The sequence below is a fragment of the Rhizophagus irregularis genome, chromosome 19 (assembly GCF_026210795.1).
Source record: "Rhizophagus irregularis chromosome 19, complete sequence".
Taxonomy (NCBI): Eukaryota; Fungi; Glomeromycota; class Glomeromycetes; order Glomerales; family Glomeraceae; genus Rhizophagus; species Rhizophagus irregularis.
Genome location: NC_089447.1, coordinates 3,600,034 through 3,624,610, shown reverse-complemented (window position 1 = coordinate 3,624,610; position 24,577 = coordinate 3,600,034). Strand labels below are relative to the sequence as shown.

The window sequence follows — 24,577 nt, the reverse complement described above, 5'->3', positions numbered from 1 at the left end:
TCATGTAACACAAGCCTTTTATACGGAGAATTTCACTTTTTTTTTTTAATTTTCAAAACAACAAAAAATATTATTCTTTATTTCTTGTGTAACGATTAATAAAAATCCCTCACTCAAATATTTTTTTATATAAAAAATAAATTATTATTATTAAATTGTAACACTAAAAAATAAAATAATCTAGAAGGAATGACCAAATATTTCTCTCAAAAAGATTCTGCGTATGAATTAATATTTAATATAAATAATAATTTTTTTTAAAATAATTTTACGTTACGTAAAAATGGACATACTCCAGAAAATTGACGATAATTTTCATGTATCCAATAAAAGAAATAAAAAAATGCTGCTTTCTAAGTCTTCAACGAGAGAAATGAAACGAATTTAACTGATAAATTTATAAAAGAATGATTGGAATGATTGTGAAATAAAATTTAAGATCATATATAATATATTTTGATTTGAAAATATCTTAGGAATTAACTGAACCGAGTATTTTATTCATTAATATATTATCACATATTAGACCGGATACTGATAATTCATTCTCATTTATACAGTATGTATAAAAATTTGAAAATGAGTTTCCCATTATAATTATATAAATTCGTTTGTTATTTCGGACAAATCTGAAAATATTTCGTAAGCAAATAAGAATAATTCAGTGGTTATATTATTCGTTACATTTTAATATACAAATAATTATTAATGACTTATTTTCTGATAAATTTGTTAAAAAAACATCAAATAATAAAAAAGATTTATAGGATTTATTTATGCATTTGTAATTATCATTAATGAAGTAGTACTGGAGAAATATTTTTAAATTCAACAATAAATTATATTATTTTTTTATAATTTGATTTTCAATATCTCATAATTGTATTTATTCTACAGGATATTCGACATCAAAACCTCATATAAATTTTACACTCGCTATAGATGTAAATATAATGTCTTACGCCTTGCTCCAGATAATTATGAAAAGAAATATATTACACAACTTAAAATCGTATCTTTCAAATTATTCTTGTTTTTTAAAGAAAAATGTAAAATTGTCGTTAAGCTCATCACAGGTTCAAGGAAGACCTTAATTTATTAAAGAATATACTTAATAAATCCAAAATGGTTCTGAAATAAATCTTTATTCTCAACTCAAAATTGTATGGCAATTGTTATTTTTTGAAAATGCAAAATTTCTATTTTATTTATCTAGCGATCAGATTTCGAGAAAAAAAATGTTGTCTCATTTAGTTTCGAGAATCAATGAGAAATTGGGGACTTTAGATTTGTTTAAGAAAACAAATAATAAAATGGGAAAGGTCATACATCCAATTAAATGTAGACATCGTTCAAAGTATTTTTATTTGTTTTAAAATCATTAATCACATAAGTATTAGAAAATCTAGGATTGTTATTTATACTAAAAATTATAATAACTAACATTAAATATTAAAATTAATTTCGATCAAGCTGGTTGACGTTCTTGAAATGGTATAAAAATTATTTCTTATTTTTTCGTGATTTGAAATACCTCATAGTCTTCTATATTAAATTTATCTTCAGTATCCCTTATTCTTTTCTCATAATTAGTTTGTTTACACCAATTATAATTAAATTGATTAAGACCTGATAATCTAAGATCAGAATTACCAAATGTGGGATCATAATTAGGATGATAATATAATGCATTATCCATATTTTTTACGCAACTTAAAATTGGTCCTTTAATCTCATTTTTACTCTTAAAAGAAAATATAAAATTATAATAACATCGACTCCAAGAATTAGAAGATTCCCATATTGAAGGATTATACCCACCTAGAATTTCTTCAGTTCCACTTACTTTAATAAATGTAATCGTATTAGGTTTATCATCACATAATTCATGAAATATATTAGGAGTAAATCCATCTCGACTACCTCTTAATAATAATTCGAATTTGTATGGTAAATATAATTCTCTTAAATATGAATATTTACTATTATAATCCACTTTATCAGTCCATCTTGAAATAATTGAAATTATATTTAAATTAACGATATTTGATTCAATGTCATCACTTATTTTTAAGTTTCTTGGAAGTGGTATGTTGCTATCATTTGGCTCAATATCAGGATCCATATAAGAATTCAATAGATCTTTATAAAGCTGATGGTTTAAAAGTTTTTTGTATGGACTCACTTTGTGTAAAAATTCCTTGGATGATAAACTAAAAAATCTAATTAAAGGTAAACAACTTTGTAAAGTATTTTCCATCATTTTAAAATCATCATCTGTCCAAGTATCGGGATCTGGAATGAGAGTTTGATTTTGGGCAAGTCCCCATTTTAACACATGTTCCCATATTTCAATTTCTTTCATTTGTAAATCATCTCTTTTAATAAGTGAAATCAAAGATTTTTCGGGTAACGAAGTAAAATCAAATGATTTAAATATTTTTTCGGGTGATTTAGCCATAAAATCTGTACAAAATTCTTGAAGTTCTAAAAAATTATTAGATTGAAAACTTGTTCGATGTATAAATTCAAAATGTTGTTCCATCCACTCAGTTTTGTTTTCAATTAAATACTTTTGTAAATAATCAACTAATTCATGAAGAAGAAGTTCATCAGCTCCAATTAAAACTTTAATAATATCTAAAGTATCTTGTCCATTTAATGAAAGAATTCCACCATAAAGATACCTATATTAAAATTGAATATAAAATATTAAAATTTTTGACATTTTAAATTATTATTGAGTATTATTACTTTACCTTAAAATAATTTGAAAGGTTTTTGGTAAAATATTTGGTAATTTAATATGAGCTAAGACATCATTATTCTTTTTATTCGAAGTTAAAGTTCTCCGTAAAAATGGAGAACGATGACATAGGATAATCATATGTGCACGAAATATTTTTACGTTAGGATCTTTACCAACTTCAATAGTAGTATCATAATATTCATTATCCTCCAAAATTTCGATATAGTTTTGACTTAATCTTGAAAAAAATTGAATAGACATTTTTTCAACTTTAAAAAAGAAAAAAAAAAAATTTAACCGCATGATCGACTTTAAATTTGCAAGTGATTTTATTTGTGTCACAAATATTACATACGATCATCAATATACAGAATTTGAAATATTTTTTTTTACCAGGTAGTGTAAAACTAAATAAATAAATGAAGCTAACAGAATAGTTTTTTTAGTTAAATGAAGATTTTCTCCAACTAGCAATAATAATATGTTACTATAAAATCCGTTATTAAAGTGCTACACGCAAAACATTTATTAATCTATGCAATTATCACAATATATGTGACGCAGGAGGAGAATACAGTATTGTTATGCCAGTTCTTGAATGCTTATAAAAATAAGCGTATATGTATATGGTAAGCAGAAGGAATTATAAATAAAATAAATGTTAATAAATGTTAACAAACGCGTAGTGAAATAAACTATATAAAAACACTAATAAGTGTATCACTGCCGATCAATTTACGAAGGTAACACGAACAAATAAATGTAAATTCACTTGTAAATTCAATCAAATGCGAATACGGTAATACACACACTGGGATATACACTCAGACGCAATTATTGATTCACGAATATAACAAAACTTAAAATAAACAGCGAGATAATTCTTTTAATAAATGCTTTATTAATTCAAGACGCATTATCTGTTTTTACATTGACTTTGAACACATATATTTATAACAATAAAATCTATGCTAATCATGTTTAACTGTTAACATATTGTATAAATGCTACATGTTTAATAAATGTTATGTTAAATATATTAAATATGTGCTATATGTTTTTTTTATTTTATTTTTATTTTATTTCAAGAGAGGAGTAACCAATGACTAAACATAATAGAAGTTAACAACTACAGGTAGCGAAGAACTATACTATTAGGGGTACTGTGGTTATTAATCCCGCATAACAGGACCTCACCCTCTGGGCGAAACTACTCTAACAGTAAAACTACGCTACTGATAAAGGACTAGAAAAGAAAAAAATATAAAAGGAACATAAAAAGAATTATTTATAAAAATAAAAATTAGTAAATAATCAGTAGCTAGTTAAAGTAGAAAATTTAAATGCCCGTTGGGCTTATATAAGAAATAAAGTGTTGTTAAAAATATGTAAATGAAATGAAGATAGATCATCATTCAATGATGATAACCAAGGTAGGTTATGTAAGAAGTTTGATGAAGTTAGGTAAATCCATAATGTGTGATTTTTGATTTGTCGTCTAGTATCGTTAAGAGGACATCTATATCCATTAATGTTATTGATATTATTAAATTCAGATTGTCGTAATCTTCGTGTTGAGTCATGATGGTGATTTCGTCTGTAATTGGTAAATGATTTCTTTGTGATCTCATGATCCTTTTTAAATTGTTTCCAAGCTATAGCTCTAAGTTTCCAAATACTTTCATAGATGTCTTTGTGAAGGTCGAATAAGAATTTTAGTAAAATTTTTTTTGTAATATCCTTACTAATTTTAGCCGCTTTAAATAGATAGGTAAGGGATGTAGGAATAAAATTTATAAGTAAGCAATATAATTCTGGTATGTCGATAATTTGTTGAGGAAGTTTTTTCATCCATTTAAATATGGATTTCATGTGATGGAGTCCAAGTATAATGTGTATAATGAATTTGACTCTGAAGTGATTAATGTTTTAAATTTATTGTAATGAGTAGCAAAAATAGGTGTAATAATTTCTAGTACTTTCGGACAATTCCAAAAGTGTTTGTTAGTTTCTTTATATGTGCTATATGTTAAATATGTTGCATATATTAAACATATCGAACATTCGTAACATTTGCAATATTCGTAACATGATCATTGGTTACATGATTATTCGATTAACACCATTCCCTCCCAAATTTTCAACCCCGTTGAAAATATCAATTGATTTCAAAACCAAATCCTTATATTCCGCTGTACTGAGCTTCCAGATCATGGTGGTGGTTAAATGGATCATTCTCATAATCTGTTCTACTCCAGAGATTTTGAAAATGTAATATGTTCGAATAGCAATCATCCAGAAATGTAAAGATAATTGCTGTAAAAATTGTCCACATCTTGTATTATCCCATATTTTTACTTCCGAAAAGTGTCCTGAGTAATAGATATTTACTAGCATTAATATTCTATCATCAATGCGTTTAGCCCTTTCTATAGCAGCATTGATCAAGTCAAATTTTTCTTCCAATCCTGCAGTAACTGTATAAGGTGGTGGAAATGCCACAACTTTGGTAGGCTGTAATCATCACAAATCTTCCAGGATTCTTTGATAAGCATTTACTTCAGCTATTATAAAAGAAACAATAAATATAATAAAATCAATAATAATAATAATATGAAAATAAACTATATATAATGAAAAAAATAAGTAAACTATATAAATATATATAAAAAAAATAAATTTTTTTTTAGCATGTATTAAATGCATGCATTCATTATGCCATCAATCATGTATTCATGCATGATAGTCTATATACGTTGATGATATAATTTTAATTGTTCTGAATTTACCAGAACTTTCAAAATTTTTCCTTTAATCGTATGCAATTTATATGCACCATTTCTTATAAACATTTTGTGCACATAATAGGAGTCTTTCCATCTTTCTTGGAGTTTTTGTTTACCTCTCAATTGACTTTGATATAGCAACACAAGGTCTTTAATTTTAAACTGCATTTCAGAAAGACCTGCATCATGTTACTCCTTTTGCTTTTATTGCACTTTGCATATATTATCTTGTATTTTAAGGCGATCAACTATCACTTTTCCAGTAAGTGTGTAAATACAATTAAAAAGATCATCCTGAAAATGTTTCCCAGTGCAATTGCTCTGCGCAGTTGAAACAGCAAATTCAATTGGAAGCACAGCATCATAGCCATACATCAAATAAAAAGGTTTATGCCATGTGGACATGTGGTGTTATGGCCTTTTATCCTGTATGCAAATAAGACAGACGACAGGTACAAATCCCAATCATCCTTATTTGTATTGGTGTATTTTGTGAGCACTTTACATAATGTTTGATTGAAGCATTCTACCAATCTGTTAGTTTGTGGGTGATATGCCGTGGATAGCTTATGCTTAACTCCAAGATTTTTGCATAAAGAGTTTAGCATTTCATTTACAAAGTATATTCCACGGTCAGTTAATAGTTCTTTCAGGCATCTGTAATGACATATAATATCTTTGTAAAAATATGAGACAACCGATGAGGCCTTTGTGTTATACGGATTAAAGATATGACTACAACTGATCCTTCTCATCCTAATATACTGAGCCACCTTTCAATTTGAACAGGTGTTGCTGTAATAATCTTAAATTGTACTGAATTAAAGCAGTCCAATATTAACTTGATCACTTATTATTTGAATAAATTAATTATTAATACTCATCTATCTGTCATTTTTCATCATTGTCAGTTAAAAGGGATGAAGCAAGCATGTTATCTTTTAGACTTTTGAACTCTTGAACTCAACTTGAAGAGAAATGTTTGCATTAGTCAGCTTTTGTTTACAGTCATTCAGGTCATAATTGATGTCCTTATGCAAATTTTCAGCCATGGTTAGGGAAACAGTACTATTAAGTTTCTCCAAATTCACTTTTCTAACAGTATCTATTCTACCAGCCTAAACTGGTAGAGTTTTTTAGCTTTGTCATAGTTAGCCTTATGTTTTATAATGATTAGTATTGATGGGAGAAAACAACCATCTTTCTTCATCAGTCTGTTAAACCAAATCTGCATATTTAAGAAGCTATTTATTCAAATGATTATTAATTTTTGGCAATAAGATTTTTAACTAGTACCTTTATGAAGAATTTCATGAATGTGGCCAAATGCTTGGGTCAGATTAAGCAATTCATTATTATTAAAAATAATATTTTTAATATCTTCACTATTATTTAGAGTTTTGTTAAGATTGGGCCTATGACAGGAATCTTTGAACTTGATGAATAATTGAATACATCTTAATGTTCTTGTTCACCTTAACATAGTCACTATAATTATTAGAATCATCTTTGGTGTCAATATCCTTCTGTTGTCCTACAGATTTGAGATTATAAGAGGCTTAAAATATGTAAATCAGCCATAAGCCAACCAGAAATATGACTTACTATGTTTTATTTCTTTGATGAAATTTGTGAGCCTTTGTGTAGAACCATCAAGATTCTGTGAGCCATGAACTCCTCATTGCTGGTTTCAAGAAAGTTACTGCCATTTACTTCTTGTTTATGCAGTTTGTATACAGTGGTATTGCTAAGCTCCAGATTCTTCTTTACATTCCACTCCTGCAGGAATATAATAAGTTCATTCATACTACAATTTTGGCAGTGAATTGAGACATAATAGTGGTAGGAGATGTAATCATTTTGTCATACTAGGCAGATGACAGAATAAGGCTATATTTATATTTTTGATTCATAATCTTTTTTTTTCTCATAACAAACAGGTTAAAGGTAGTCAAAAGTGGTATACAATGAACGATTTTAGCCAATAATTCTGATTATTGTTCTATCAATACAACAGATATTTAGTCCTTTATCACATACTATGAAGCTGAGAACTACTATTGAATTATGATCAAACTATAACAGAACTACTATTGAATTATGATCAACTATGACAGAACTATGATTGAATTATGACTGAATGGTGACTGCATGATGATTGAACTATGATGAACTGAAACTGGTATCTTATTGAACTTTAAATGAAAAAATATCATATGAATGATATTTTATGTCCTGGATGCATTCATTGTGAGACTATAATTCTCATAATTGATCAGAGTAGATAAAAAATGGAAAAGTGCCATAAAGTGCTATGTCAAATGGGATCACTTTTCAGATAGGTTAACCTGAGAATCCTATAAGACCTTGATCAAAAATTTGATTATATAACTGGTTTACTTGTCATCTGCATGATTTTCTGATACACACTCATTTTTGTATAGGTTTTACTTCTTGTACTGCCCAAAAAGTATCATCCATTATGTACATGGAAATTATCTAGTGAACTGCTTATTACAGTTATCTACATCCAATTACAAACTTTTTTAGCTAACTCTTGCAGACTACTTGCTATCTCATTGATTCAGATGATGTTATCTGGTTTTTGAATAGTTTTTAATAAAGGCTAGTAATGAATTACTATTAAAATGGTGAATTGATTAATATATACTAATTTAGGGAGTAGGACTTTGTTGATAATATATATAAAATGGCCATAAGTGATTTTTAAATTTCATCATGTACATGAAATGAGAATAATTTTTTTAATTTCTTAATCATAGGTGTGTGTAGTAAATGCATTGATGTAATGCCTAAGATTCATTTTAATGATAATTGTGAAAAAGTTCTAATTGTGATTTCTTTATTTTGTATAACCTTAACTGTGATGTCCTTATTGCATTATTTTGGATTATTAGTATTTGTTGTGATTAATTGATATATTTGCCATTTTGAAAAAAAGAGTTTGCTATTTGTAAATTAGATTCAATTTGCTGAAGTAATGGGTTTTCCAAAGTCTGAGTGCATCTTTTTGAATGTGTTCAAATTGTATATCACAAATACCTAATCCTTAATAAACAAGTATAAATAAATGTTAAATTATTTTTTTTATTATGGAGATTACAAACCACCTGCCTTTAAATTTGAATTAATTATTAATTATAGCCTACCAAAAACACCATTCATCTGCTTGAATGAAAAATACCAAAAAGAATATAATGAGCTATAGTCCTGACAACATTTTTTAATATTTTAGCATAAATGGAGGTTCAGTGTGATTTTTCTGGTCCATAATGTTTTTTGACTAAAATTGCAACTTTAAGTAACTGTTCATAAACTTCTGTTATCATATTATTATCAATTATTCTATAAACCAGTGCTGTATTGAATTTAATTAATTTATCTGATGTAGGATTGTAAATGTTAATGAGTTTTGTGGTTGTGGTAATGTAGTGTTATGATTAAAGATAATCAATGTATGTAAAGAGTGGGTTGTAATAACAAATCCACAGAATCCTTCTTCTTGATTGATTCCTTGCAATAATTTGTAAGTTGTTGATATTTGATCTAGTAAAATGATATTGTTGGAACAGTCAGTGAAAAATGAAATCAAAATGTTGGTGATAGCTTCTGAAAAGTGGAGTCTTAGTAAAGTTACTAATTGAGATAAACATTTACATAATCATAAGCCTTGCTTTTATATTTTGATTTTGGTTGTTTACACATTCTATTACATGTTGTATGGTTTGCAAAATTTGTAAAGTTGATTGGCCTATAAGACCCATTATATATAAAAATAATTAAATTACTTATATTTATATTTAGATATATAAATGCCATGTAATATATATAGACTTGATTTGAAGCTTGACTTCCCCATCCCTTTTAATCAGCTGATTCTGGCATTAACAGTAGTTCTACATCAAAGGTGTAGGCTGATATATATAAGATTATAAAATTGGATTAACATAAATATTTCTTTAAATTGTAAAAGATTATAAATTATAATAAAGACTAAGTATTTTAGAAATTTTAGTTAACAAAAAGTCACTTATCAATTCCCTTCTAACTTTTTTTAAATTCTCATTTATTTGCTTGATTAAAGAATTTAACTTTTATTTTTCTCATTTTTGAAATGAATAAATCCATGGTTAAAAAGTTTAACTTTCATTTAATTTTCATTTAATATTAAAATTTATATATAATTGATAAGTTTATATATATCTTGTTTTTTGAAAAGTTATATGGATTTGTTTTCTTTAATTCAACCTTTAACAGCTATTGATGCAATACTAGCAAGTTTATCATTTCTGTTATAATATACATGAAAGTGTTTAACTGTCTAAACAGCAACAAGGTACTCTAATTTAGTAGAACTAATGGATAGAATATTTACATTTAGCATTGTTGCAAGTTCAATTTGTATATACCATAATTACTCTTATCACAGGAAATTGTATTATGTAACTTGATCTATATTGATCTGCTATATTCACACCTCCCATAAAATGATTATAATCATCAATAATCTCTGGTATAGGTAGTTCTTTTTTTGAATTATCTCCAAAAGCTCTTTTTACAGTTGATGAATTGGTGTTATTTATTCTTGGACAATGATGTTAAGTATTATTCAAAGAATTAAATTAATCAGTTATTTTTGAAATACATTTAATTAAATTGATCTTATTTTCTGTAATCCATGTATAAAATGATTATCATCAATTGTGATCTGGCTAATTACTAACTAATGATCTGTGATATATCATCTGAGAAAAAGGAATAGAACTCTTTTTTTTTAATCCAATTTTCAATGTTTATTGCTGTAACTCCAGAAAATTTCTCATCCCCTCCAAAAAACAATATGCAATTATCTGGATGACAACACTCTGTTTTTTCTTTAAAAAAAAAAAGAAAATCATAATCAATCAATTATCTGTGATCTGGTCAATTAATCAATGAACTGCTTAATAGATGTGACACATCAATATCCTCTGAAAAAAAGTTGTCTTCAAAGTTAATTATCTGTAGAAAATTAACATCTTAATAATATGATCAAGATCCAAATAAAACCATAAGTATATTGGAGTAACACAAACTAAAATTATGGAATATCTAAAGCAATTCTTGAGCCAAATAATAAAGACCACTCATATTAACATCTTATGGTAAAAATGGAACTGGAAAAGATAATATTGACTATGAAGGTGGCTAGTGAAATTAATAAAAAAATCAATATTTCAATATCTAAAGCTTTTTCCTGGCTTTGGAATTGGGTTAGGCGCCATCTTATCACTAAAATATCTAAAACTTGTCTACTAGTCTGCTAGTCAACAAAAATCTTTATATTATTGTTTTCAGTTTATAGGATACAATATCTTTATAAAAGCCATATTTTCATCAGAATCTTCTATTTAAATTGTTAACTAAATGATTATGATATAAATTAGCTTTATTAGTTGTATAACATCCAGATATTAATGCTGCTGCTTGAACTCCTCCATTAATTCCTTTGAGAGATATTCATTAAATTTATTGTTTTTTTTAATCTATTGTTATTGTGTTTTATATTGTAAAGTTAAAGAAATTAGAGAAATTATATATAAAATGTAAACCTTATCTATTATAATGATTGCTGATATCTGCTAAGTTAAATTATATTGATTAATTGGTTAGTGAGACTTGTGGGTACCATTTATTAATAAAAAATTTCATTCATTTTGAATTGAAGAAAAAAGGATTTCTAAAATGTTTTTAAACATGTTTGAATGGTTATTCTGTAATAAATATGTAAGATGATACCTTGTACTCTATTTGATAATTATTTTTTAACAAATATGAATGACTTAAAAAAAATTTAGTGAATGAGTGTTGTTGAAAACATTATTATTATAAATTGTTATTTAATAATATCTATTGTGATTCCAGATAAATATTAATTATTAATAAAAATATGGACTAGTAATGTTTCGGTATTAACCTTTAAAGAATTATAGATATGAGAGTTTGGCGCTCTGCACTTCAGAAATAACAATTTGAGTTCTTCAATTAATAGTTTGTCATCCTTATTTTCAACTTTCTAAATAAATAAATAAAAAAGGATTACTTAATTATAGTTTAAAAGAATTTGTGAATAAATCAAAAGTTTAATTTTAAAGGATAATACAAAAGAAAATTAAGGAAATGTTTAAATAAAAAAAATTTATATATAAAAAAAAAGTATATTAAGTTTTGAATATAAAATAACAATTAGGCTTTTTATTTGATGGTGGCTGTGATCAACTAGCTAAGCACTTTGCTTAGCTTGATTATCAGAAATTGATTATCAAACATCAATCATTAAACATTGAGTATGGTTCGGGAAAAAGCCCTATTTTTTTAATGTTTCACTCCAATAACTTTTTACAATATGTTTCGTACTACGTAAATTTAAATGAACCGCTAATTTAATCTATGTGATGTATAATTAAATAGCAAAATGGAGTTACGGATTTTATCATCATATATTTAATTACAACATGATCATGTTTATGAAAAACCAGTATTAAATATAATTAACTATGTGACTTAAATGTCGCAGCAAACTTTATCATTCATTTCAAAACAAAAATCATAAATATATAATGTACTGTGTCTGGAAGAGATTGAAGAAGTCTCCTATTAATTTGTGTAATTTTGCGCAGAGATTGGCTATAGTAGTGCTACGGTTCGCAAGATAAAAAGCCACACAATGAATAACACTATGTGACTATCGATAATCTATTCCATCAGTATTGTACCATGATGTATTGTATCTGTATAAAAATTGAATTGACGAGTGAAAAAAACACTAAAAACAAAAATGTGTACGAACTATTCGTCACATGACAATTTAACATCTAATTTCTACGAATTACACAATTTCAACTTTCATCATAAATAAATTGTGCATGTGATTTAACTTTTTACGTTAATTGGGCTAATAGCCCAGTAGAATGATTATAATATTTTCTTATAATTTTAACTGTGATCACAATCGAGTGTACTGCAACATAGGTCGAGATAGACCTTTGTAGGATTTGTGAATATCGGTTGAATGAAATATTTGATGTATTGTACTATATATAATTTAATAACAAGATGTATTTGAATAAATTTACTGGATGCGAAGAATAAAACTGTTGCATCGGATATCTTCAATATATACCTTTTCTCTTCTTCTCTTTCCCTTCCCTTTCTCCTCACTCATTCGCTTCTCCCTGATCAATGTTTGCACCCCAACGTTGGTGATCAGGGGACAACAAGTTTTTAAAGACTAGGCTAAGTTAGCAACAAATAGTCTCGTGTTTGTCATTACGAACAATAAATTTTTTTCAGATTATCAGTCAATATATAGAACCCGAACTTGAAACGAAATAATGCGCAGCAGATCCTTCCTTTTTGAATAATTCCAGAGACATTATGTAATAATAGCATGGCTAAACGGCAATCATAAAATGCAAATATATAATTTTTTTTCAAATCTTGATATTTTACTTAAAACGTTTAAAAAGAGTGATTTCTTTATTTATTAATATTATTTTCAGATTCTTAATAAAATTTTATATGATTTTGAGGTATTTTCAAACAGTCGATCCAAAATTTTATGTATCTTTTTATCAAAATCTCAAAGATTAAAAAAACCAAAATTCTAACTTTTTACTGCCAAAGTAAACTAAGTAACCAATGGACTAAACCACTTTGTCTATATAGTATTAACATAAATAAACACAACTTTTTTGAATCAGCTGCTTTTTTTATGTATTCTCGTTGAAAAACTTGAAGAAAATTTTCGCGCAATTCTTTTGAACCAGCCTGGGTATCTGTGTAACTTTGAGTTTGCCCGTTAACCCTAAATACGAAATTATTTATTCACATGATAAACCCCAATGAATTTTATTGTAATACAAAATTCGTCGACTGAAAAATTTTTTTACAGATTCTTTAAATTTAGATTTCTAATTATCATTTTTCCTCCTTTTCTTTCTTTCCGGTTTTTTAATACTGGAATTTTTTTCCTTTTTTTTATTTTCCATTCTTTTCTCCTTTAGGTTTGGAGGTACACGATAAGGATCAATCTCTTATTAAGTTTAGATCATTTTTTTAATTATTTTTACTATTTTTTTTTTGATTTTTTTGTCTTTTAGATTCTGCATAAATTTTTTTTATTTCATTACTTTTTTTATTTAGTTACTATTTATTTATTTTTTTCGTTTCGGGTTTGGCAAGTTACTGAGCTACAGTTTATTTTTTTTTTCATTTAAAAAATTTTACATAATACAGTAATAAATTACATTGTCTTCATTACATAACGATGTTCACATGCCAAATACATCACGTTTTTGATCCGTTGCAAATTTCTAAGAAACATAATTAATTTTTATGTAATGAAAATTAATAAAATAGAATATTGATTTAGCGACTATGTAACATTCGAATAAATAATTAGCAGAAAATTGTAATGATTCATCATTTGAGATGCGAACAATGTAAAACAAGAAAAAAAAAATAAATTCGATTTACTATATATTATTTGTATAACATACTATAGTTCATGTGTGTCATGCACCCATGCATGATTAACAAATTGATTATTCAAAGAAATCTATTTTCTTACTTTGGAAGTAAGAAAAAAGAACATTGAAAATATTTTTATTCTGATTTAATATTTATTATAAAAGTATTTTTATTTTGTGAAAGTAACACTCATTACATATCTGTAATAAATGGTTTTTTTTCGCTTCGATTAAAAATAGTTTTTTCATTTGTAAAATTTTAAAAATAATGACGTTTTGTTTGTACTAGTTAATTTTGATCTGATTGTCATGATCTATCTATTTAAAACACTAAAAGATTTGTTGGTTGCCGATCGTACTAAAATAGAAAAGCTTGATTTGAAATGTATTTATATAATCAGCAAATCAATACCAAAGATGGGGGATCAGCATCTTAAAATGGAAATCACTTAAAAACTAATCTTATGTTAACGTTAAGTTAACGTTAACCTATCATGACATGTCAATCATTTCAAGGCATAACAATAACGTGACGCGCCACCCACCCACCCATAGGGTGATATTGCACTTATATAGAATGATCTTTTTTGCTTAATAATTATGGGATAAAATTTTTAGCAAATCATGTGAAAACTGAATAATTTTTTTGTTAGCCAAAAATGATCAACAACCGGATGACAAATTTTAATATTATGTAAATAAACAATTTGTTTGTATTATTACTTATTTAAATATAGATACATTTTTTTTTTTTATTTTGAACAAAAAAATAAACAATAATCAAATGGTAAATTTTCATTATCGTCGTCATTACATTATCGTTATAATTAAAGTTGCCTGCCGAAATTAGGGAGTTTCGGCATGTCAAAATTGTCAAAACTATTTTGACATGTCAAAATTGTCGAAACCTAAAAATATTACGTTTCACGTAATAACTCGGCATCCAATGATCGTAGAAAGATGCACCATAGCTCGTTGGAATCGTCTCATAACGACGAGTCGAATGATGGTTAAATCATCTTTCTACGATCACTGGATGCCGAGATATTGAGCGAAACGTCAAAAATCGGCATTTTGTATTTTGCGCTACTGCGCCGTTTGACGTTTCGTCTATTATCTCGGCATCCAATGATCGTAGAAAGATGATTTAACCATCATTCGACTCGTCGTTATGAGACGATTCCAACGAGCTATGGTGCATCTTTCTACGATCATTGGATGCCGAGTTATTAAGTGAAACGTCAAATGGCGCAGTATCGCAAAATACAAAATGCTGATTTTTGACGTTTCGCTCAATATCTCGGCATCCAGTGATCGTAGAAAGACGATCTAACCACCATTCGACTCGTCGTTATGAGACGATTCCAACGAGCTATGGTGCATCTTTCTACGATCATTGGATGCCGAGTTATTACGTGAAACGTAATATTTTTAGGTTTCGACAATTTTGACATGTCGAAACTATTTCGGCATTTCGGCATTTCTACAGGTTTTAGTTTCGACATTTCGACAATAGCCTGTAGAGTTTTGGCAGGCAACTTTAGTTATAATGCTATAATGAAAATTTTTTCAGGGTAGTAATTCTAAAAATGATTAACAATCAGATAATAAAATTGTTGTTTATTATAATGTTATCATAAAATTTTTTTTCTCAACAATTGGATGATAAAATTAAATAAATGTTATATCAAGTAATTTTTTATTTTGAAACAAAACAATAAACAACAACTAAATGGTAAAATTTCATTATCATTGTCTTATTATTATGATATTCAGTTATCATAATTTTCCAGAACTAAAAATGATCAACAATCGGATAGTAGAATTGTTTTATTACAATATAATCGTGAAAAATTTTTTTCCAGAGCCGTAATTCCAAAAATGATGATAGTAAATATTAAATAAATGCTTTATCAAGTAATAAACAATCTTTCTGTATTGTTATTTAAAGTTAATCACATATTCTGATATATATATTTTTTTATTTTTAAACCAAAAAATAAACAACAATCAAGATAATTAACCTTAAAATGATTAACAAGTGAAATAACTAAGCCAAAAATGATTAACAAGCAAAATAAACCGAAAATGATCATCCTTTACCAAATGAGAAAAAAATTATGTTAATAGCTAGTTAAGAGTAATTTCTCATTTTTTTTTATAGATATGTTAAATATAATCAAAAATTTTGCAAATAAAGTGAAAGTTATGGTTTGGCTAGAAAAGCCCGGCGAGCGAAGCGAGCCAAATGAAATTGCATCATCATAATAAATCACATGAATATTTAATACACAATCACATGATCTACCAGTAATTTTTCCACCAGTTAAAATTTAGAAATTCTCTTTAAATCTTAAAAACTATTTATCATAATTATGATACTGTATGGTAGTATAAACCAACTTAATTAAAAAAAAGTCAGAATTATTACAGTTCTAATTATACTATGACTATAGCTCCCTGCCATGTTTAATGTTAACTTGTTATATAATACAATACTTTACTTTCGTCAATAAACTGGTTATTAATCAATTAAATAAATTAGCGCAGGAGAATTTTAGAAGATAAAATTCTTCAAAAATTCTTAAATCGTGAATATATAACCTGTTAAGCTTATTGTATTGCAAAAATAAAAGAAATAATGTGATAAATGAATATTTTCTTGAGGCGATTACTGCGGATACCGAATGCAGTTTCTGTTTCATGAAAAAAATGTACGATTATTTTAACCCACCTCAAAATAATTTTAGATGGATCAATTAAAGACTTAGTAAATAATTTTAAAATAAAAAAAATATTTTTTTATTTATTTAAAACATATAAAAAATATTAATAATAAATATAAAAATAAATGACTTTTAAATATAAAGAATAATTATTTGTTTGTTTGCAACTTTCTTAATGTTTAATAGACAAGCTAACCTAAGATTTTTCTATCATAATTTTTTATTGTGATATCAGAATGACATTTTCCAAGCATTCCGCTTTCTAGCATTTGTAATCAAAATTGTGCGTCTCTTTTTTAACAAGATATTTTTTTTTTGCTTATTTGATTCTTCCATAAAAGTTTCCACCATGATATAATACTAAATATAAACCAAGTTAAATAAAAATTTTTAAATATTATTCTGAATATTCTGATATATAAAACAAATTTGTTATTTAAGGCTCATCATTCAAATCATTTTCTTCTTGGTTAATTTCAGTGAGATCTATTATTAGTAATAATGACGAATTAGACGGAAACTAATTAATAAATCACTCCAAATAAATTATTTACCTGATTCTCTAAATTTTACAATCAAAACATTCTGAAACTATAAATTAAACAACAATATAATGTTAAAATAAATATAATTTATAAATACAAAAAGTATTTACACTTACTTAGATTTGCTGATACTGATTGGACATCATCGATTATTAAAAAGGTTAGATGTTATTAAAACTTGAACTTTTTTTTCACAATTAAAGTTGAAGATTTACCTGAATTAACTTGGAAAGATGTTAAATCTGATGAATTTACTGGTTCTGGAAGATTTTTAAAACTTAAAAGTCTACTGGTATAGATTGCTTGAGGATGAGTTTTAATACTTATAGAATTATTTCCATTAGAACTATTTTTAAATTTTTTTTCTTCAATTTTACCCTCATATTCCCACATTTGAGAATAATAATCATATGATTCGTCCAATTTCTTTAATGTTTGATACAATTCTTTAGCAATTGGTCTATTTTCTGCTTTAGCATCCCAACATTTCATAATTAAATCTACAAGAAATTTTGGAATATGTTCAGAAATTTTTGGTCTAAATCCTTTACATATTTTAACAGCTAAAATATGATCATGAGGAATATCATTAAAAGGGATTTCTTCAGAAAGAAACTCATTCATAATTATTCCAAATGAATAAATATCTGCTGCTTTTGTATATTGATATCCACGTAAAACTTCTGGTGCCATATAAGGTAATACTCCATAAACTCCTTCTTTTTTATCTGATTTCTCTTTATTATTTGCTGGTTGACACATTCCTAAATCACTTATATACATAGCCCCACCTTCTAATATATTACCTGAATGAAAGTCTTTATGGACTTTTTCAGCATTATGAATACTTAACAGCCCATTTGCAATTCTTAATAAATCATAAAGTTTTACATTACAGGAATTATTTAAGTAGTAATTTCTTAAATTTCCATTTTCACAATAACGTAAAACCATCATATAATCTTTGGTATTTGGATCTTGAGTTATTCCATAGCAGAAAACAACCCCCAAATATAAATCTGAAAATGAGATTTGATCTAACAATTAATATTAAAAAAAAGTTTAATAAAAATTACAATGACAATTTAAATATAACATGATAAATTAATTTTTTTATTTAGTTACCTCATTTAAAAAATCTGTACTAATTTCAGAAGAATTATCTAAACTTTTTAAAGCAACTTTTTGGCCCGTGTATCGGTGCCATTTTGATTTTCAATATCCCAATAACCAATAAATCCTTCAGGCCATTCGGCTGAATAAATTTTACCAAAGCCTCCTCTGGTAATATAAGTGACATTTTGAAATTTCTCAAAAGGTATCCATTCAAGACAATTTATACAATATACAGCATTAAGTTGTGAATGTTGTATTAATTCATCAATTTCTTTATTTCCACTAGTCCAATTTTTAAAATTTTCTTCAAATCTTTTTGCATTACAAGGTTGACACCAATATTCTCCTGTGCCAGGTTCATTACATTCTCCACATATACCATATACTTCTTTTCTTTTTTCTATTTCGTCCATATAGATTATTTTATCATCAATTTCTTCTGATTTGATAACTGAATCAATAGAAGAAATTGTAACATGTTTCTAAATATGTAATAAAATTTATTTACTATTTAATTCATATTTTTATAATAAATTATAAAGTGAAATTGCATTTACATGATATTTATCAGAATCGACATATTTCCATAAATTTTTTGGCTTTTCTCTGGATGCTTTATTTAAAATTTCCATATTAGTATTTCTTGGCTTTTTTTAAAATATCTTTTTAACGATTCTATACTTATAAATGTGTGTTGATTACAATAATTTTAGTTATATGTGTAATACTGTTATTTACTTTATAATAAATGAAAATTATTAAAACAAATTTAGTGAACGTAAAATTATTTTATTTTATTACAGAACTCTGTACTAAATGTATGCAAAAATATGCATGCACACTGCACATCTGAGGCTAAAATTCATACCAATCAAATTCAACAATTTTTACATCCGCACATTTTTTATTTTTCATTACCCAATTGAAAAATTGAGAAACCATTTGGATAAATAAGGAATCATAACCATTCATCATATAAATAAATGGTGTTTGTGTGACTAACGTTTAGATTAGCCTGTATAATTAATTTTGAATTGCTGATCCGTATACATCTAATCCAATTCCGGTTAATGAAATTTTAATCAGAATTTCAAATATTTATTTTTTTTTCCAACTTACAAATAGTTCTTTCTTTTTTTTTCATTCTTTTCATCTTTTCACCGTTTAGAAAACCGAAAAATTATTATTATTTTTTTTTTATTGAATAATCTTTTAAGACTTATATTATTTTTTTTTCGGTCTTTTTTTTAGACCATATTATTAATTTTTTTTTTGAATTTTTTTTCAATCTTTTTAAACCGAATTATTGTTCTTTTTTTTTCAGAATTTTTTTCGGTACTTATTTTTTTTTTTTAAATCGATTTCTTTCTCTTTTCTCCCAAAATTTTTTTTCTCTTTCTTTCGAATATTTTTTTTATTTTTTCTTTATTTTTTCCTTTTTGGTTTCTTTTTTCAACCTGACTTTTCTCTTTGTCCCTCCCCACAAATTTTTTTTTTCGTTTTTATTTTCTTTTTGTTTTTTTCCGGTTGGCTTTTTTTCCAATCCGAAAAATTTTTTTCCCCTTTTCCTTTTTCGGTTTGGCTTTTTTTCTTTCAAACCGAATTTTTTTTTTCCGAATAAATTCTTTCACCATTTAGGTTTGATCGGTGATCAGATCAATGCTGTTGCACCACGGCAATTGCCTTTTTTCCCGATTCTTATTATTAATAATAATATTATTATTTTTACATCAAGCTCAAAAATAGACTAACATAATTACTTATTTATTTATTGTAACAATTGATCGTTATAATTAATTTTTCTGGGAATTTTTTTTCATACTAAGTGAGATATTTTTTTTTCTAGAGGATGTAATTTTTTTTAATGCTACAATGGAATTTTTTTAAGATAAAAAAAAAAAGATTTTTTTTGTAACAATGTAACAATAAAATACTTATACATATTGTTTTTGTAATGAATTTGTAAATTTCGCAGTACTGCAACATTTGTTTCATGTGATAAATAAAATTTGCATTTAATGATAATATTTCATATACTGTATAACACTTGCACACAAATCATTATCATTTTTATAATCGTATAAATTGTGTAATTTATTACATTTATCACCTACTAATATCATCATAATAATAGTAAAAAACTAGACCTATTCACGCTGCATGGCAAATGAAATATAGGTATATTATCATTACTCTCTTACTTGATGAGCAAGTAACATCCCCGGCGCAACGCGACGGGTTACGCCTAGTTAAAATTAAAAATTAATATATAATATTTGAATGGATTCTACACAGCCAGTTAATTACATTAAAGAAATAGGTAAAGGTGATTTTGATAAAGTATATTCGGCAATGTGGGATGGTCCGTTGTATTGGAATAAAAAGGAAATATAATGTACAAGAGTTTTAAATAAAACAATGGCTTTAAAATGTTTAAATAATTCTTAAAATATTTTCGGTAACTTTCTAAATGAAATATGAAAATATTTTTATAATTTATTTGAGTATTTTTTTCTTAAATATAATAATTAATTTTTTTTCTTTAGGTTAAAACTTAAAAGCATATTCAACTAATAATATTAATAATATTGATAATTCTGGTGAAATTCTAGAAATATATGGTTTCAAAATCCAGATATAAAATCATGATTCCTTAATATGCAATAGGGGGAAATCTTAATGATTGGTTAATAATAATTATAAAAACTTTAGTTAGTCAAGTAAATTAAAATTGTTAAATAATATTATTGGTGAGTTTAAAGAAATCCATCAAAAACGGATGATTCATCGTGATTTTCATCCAGGAAATATATTATTATTCATCATTGAGCTATTTCAAACTATATTTCAGATATCCAAAGCACACGGATGATAATATTGATTATCCCATCGGTATTATGTATACACCGATGGATTTTTTGTAAATTCCATCGGTATAAAAAAAGTATAAAAAAGTATAAAATTCATAGGTATATACGTCATACACAATGAGATAATCTTGTTATTCTATGGATATCTAATAAATACTCCATATACACAGATGCTCCCCTCCCTTCGAGGGCCCCAAGGCATCGGTGAATATTTTTGAATTTTGATACCCATGGAATAACAAGTATTCTCTTAGACTGTGCTATCTAAGATAAATTTTATAATTAATTGATTATTAAAAGACTTTGTTAAGCCTATAATGAGAAATTATTATTATTATGTATGTATATTTATTTTAAAAAGTAATTTTGATATTATAACTTTTGTTCAACACTGATTATAGAGTAATACGTAAACTTTTTGTTTACATAAATAGAACAAATAAATGTTGTTGTTTTAAATGAATAACTCAAATTGATATAGTAAATTAGTTAATAGTAACTTTAACAGAATAATATTTTGCACAAGAAAAATTATTTCTTATGCTGGCTGATTATTTACAATAAGCCATACTACTTCTAATACATAAAAAAAAAGTACATACAAAATAATGTGTGTACCGAAAAAATGAATATATATGTATATATATATATATATTATTTTGAGGGAACATCCAATCAATTATATTACGCGTGAACCAATTAAACGGAAATTCTCGACCATCGATCACTCATTTTTTGAATCTAAAAAATTGATTTTTTCCGGTATATATTGAATCTTACTATAATCGGTTATTTTTTTTTAAAAGAATAATTATATTTTACGTCAAAAGTCGTATGAATTTACGCCAATGACGTAACACTATGAAAACTTCACTTAAAATTTATTAAAATCGTTAAATTTTATTAAAATTTGCCAAAATTTATTAAATGTCGGTAATTCGTGAGAATCAAATATAATCAATTACTAGTATTCTTTTTTTTTTATAAAGTTTCAATAGCGGATCAACGAATTAAATTTACTATAAGAATTTTCGTAAATCCATGTTAATGAATCAATGAGGAAAATTGGACTTAAAATAGTTAAGTCCACCGATCAATCTAAATCACGTTAATGAATCAGTGAGGAAAGAGGAAATTAAAAATAAATTAAGCCCGCCGATCAATGTAAAGCACGTCAATGATGTCAAAAATAATGATCACTTAACAGTGATCTGCAAATTATATTGATCTTTGGCCCTTTTTTTCAAAAAATAAAGTATATAAACCCATCATAAAATTACAAATTTGAAGAACATTTTTTGTCTACAAAAAAAAAAAAGAAATAGAAAAAACAATTTCTTGACTATTAACAACAATGGCATTCACGTCAATAGTTTTAGAGATAAATTTGATTACAACTATCAATGTATTAATTCTCCTATATGTATTGAGATATTATTACAAATATTTTACACGTAAATCGCGAATTCCTGGTCCATTTCCACTTCCATTAATTGGTAATTTGCATCAAATAGGATTAAATCCAGCACAATATGCAAAGGATAATCATAAAAAATATGGTGATATGTTTGAAGTTTGGGTTGGAAGTAAAAGATCCGTTATTCTTTGTCATCCTTCGTTACTCGATCAGGTTTATGTTACAAACTCACAAACTAAATTTTTTCCAAGAGGTGCAATCAAATATGTTAAATCGAATGGATTAGCATTTAATGACGATCTTACATCATGGAAACGAAATAGAAAAATTGTTATGCAATCAATAAGTTCTCACAGATTTCTTAAAGACTTCACCCAACTTGTACAATCATTATTTAATGAGAATGAAAGTTATTGGGACAAAAAAGAATATCAATTTGATTTTGTTGAATGGATGAAATGTTTCATGACTGATATTATCTTACAAACTGTTACTAACAAACCTTCTTATTGTCTTAATACGTACTTGTTCGGTGAAAATCAAGATGATCCGATTAGACTTGAAGAAATCAAAAGATCCTTTAAATTTACTAAAGCTTCAGGAACATTTTTTCCGAACATGCTTTTTCAAGCTTTCGTTCCTGAAATATTTAAAAATTTACCAGGATATTATCATTTGAACAAAAAATACAAAAAGAGCTCTGATTGGTTAAATCAATTTATGCTTGAATTTATCAGTAAGAGAAGAAATGAGATTAATAATAATATGCAAAGTGATGGAAATATTGGTTCAAATTTGTTGGATAATTTATTGACATTAAACACTCCACTCGATCCTAACTATGATGGAAGCGAAGCTCCATTAACTGATCAAGAAGTTTGTTCCACCATTACGGATGTCAGTGTAAATGGTACAGAAACGGTATGTTTTATATTTTAAATTATTGAAAATATAATATTTTCATTTAAATAACTAATAATTTATTTAAATAAAAAAAAATGATTTAATTACCATATTAGACTATAAATATGACCTGCTACACAATTTGGTTATTAGCTAAACATCCTAAAGTTACTGCACATTTTCGAAAGGAAATAAGCGAAATTTTAGGTGATGATTTATCAAGACAAATAAGCTATGAAGATTTGGAAAAATTTACATACCTTGACGCAATTTTAAAAGAATCCGTACGAATATACACAGTTGTACTATTATCACCACGTGTTTCAACACAAGCAAGTATTGTTGGAGGAAATCATTTGGAAGCTAATACAACTTTCTTTGTTGGTCATGATATAATTCATAAATTACCTGAATTTTGGGAAAATCCTGATGAATTCATTCCAGAAAGATTTTTAAATAATGAAATTGCTAAGAATGCTTTTATACCTTTTGGAGGTGGTACGAGAATTTGCCCTGGAAAGAATATATCTAATGTACTAATGAAAACCTTGTTGATTTTGTTGCTTAGAAAATATGACGTTGAATTGGTTGATAAAGTATCGGAAAAACCTAACTTTAAATATTCATTATTTTCTCAGTGCATTGATATGAAAATTGTTGTACGTCCTAGATATTAACAAATTATGTGATATCATCTTTTCTTTTTTATTTTTAAATTGATGTTAAATTTTATTCTTTTTTTATTCTTTTTATTATATCATAGTACCATTCCTAAACATGTTAGAATTTAGTATGATGTTCTTTTAAATTTTGTTTTTAAATAAATTTCTTTTACATAATAAAATATATTTCGTTAAATTCTTGAGTGATAAATTTTATTAACACAATAAAAAAGTTCAAATTGTGGTTTTTAGATATAAAATATCATGGAATA

The 24,577-nt window shown here is 26.2% G+C and overlaps 4 protein-coding genes across 4 annotated transcripts; 1 reads left to right on the top strand and 3 right to left on the bottom strand.

The window, feature by feature from the left end:
* Nucleotides 1–1,510: 1,510 nt before the first annotated feature.
* OCT59_011334 (uncharacterized protein) lies at nt 1,511–3,010 on the bottom strand (the record flags this gene model as incomplete). The annotated part of the gene is made up of 2 exons (XM_025317706.2): nt 1,511–2,687; nt 2,760–3,010. The coding sequence occupies 2 exons, from the start codon at nt 3,008–3,010 to the stop codon at nt 1,511–1,513; spliced, it is 1,428 nt and encodes a 475-aa protein (XP_025177681.2).
* Nucleotides 3,011–17,228: 14,218 nt separating this feature from the next.
* OCT59_011333 (uncharacterized protein) lies at nt 17,229–17,961 on the bottom strand (the record flags this gene model as incomplete). The annotated part of the gene is made up of 4 exons (XM_066136432.1): nt 17,229–17,278; nt 17,366–17,383; nt 17,454–17,468; nt 17,553–17,961. The coding sequence occupies 4 exons, from the start codon at nt 17,959–17,961 to the stop codon at nt 17,229–17,231; spliced, it is 492 nt and encodes a 163-aa protein (XP_066001055.1).
* A 359-nt stretch (nt 17,962–18,320) lies between these two features.
* Nucleotides 18,321–19,085, bottom strand: OCT59_011332 (uncharacterized protein; the record flags this gene model as incomplete). The annotated part of the gene is made up of 4 exons (XM_066136431.1): nt 18,321–18,374; nt 18,463–18,518; nt 18,779–18,935; nt 19,011–19,085. 4 exons carry the CDS (start codon nt 19,083–19,085, stop codon nt 18,321–18,323), a joined length of 342 nt encoding a protein of 113 aa, XP_066001054.1.
* Nucleotides 19,086–22,887: 3,802 nt separating this feature from the next.
* Nucleotides 22,888–24,320, top strand: OCT59_011331 (uncharacterized protein; the record flags this gene model as incomplete). The annotated part of the gene is made up of 2 exons (XM_025329154.2): nt 22,888–23,661; nt 23,760–24,320. The coding sequence occupies 2 exons, from the start codon at nt 22,888–22,890 to the stop codon at nt 24,318–24,320; spliced, it is 1,335 nt and encodes a 444-aa protein (XP_025177679.2).
* Nucleotides 24,321–24,577: the final 257 nt, after the last annotated feature.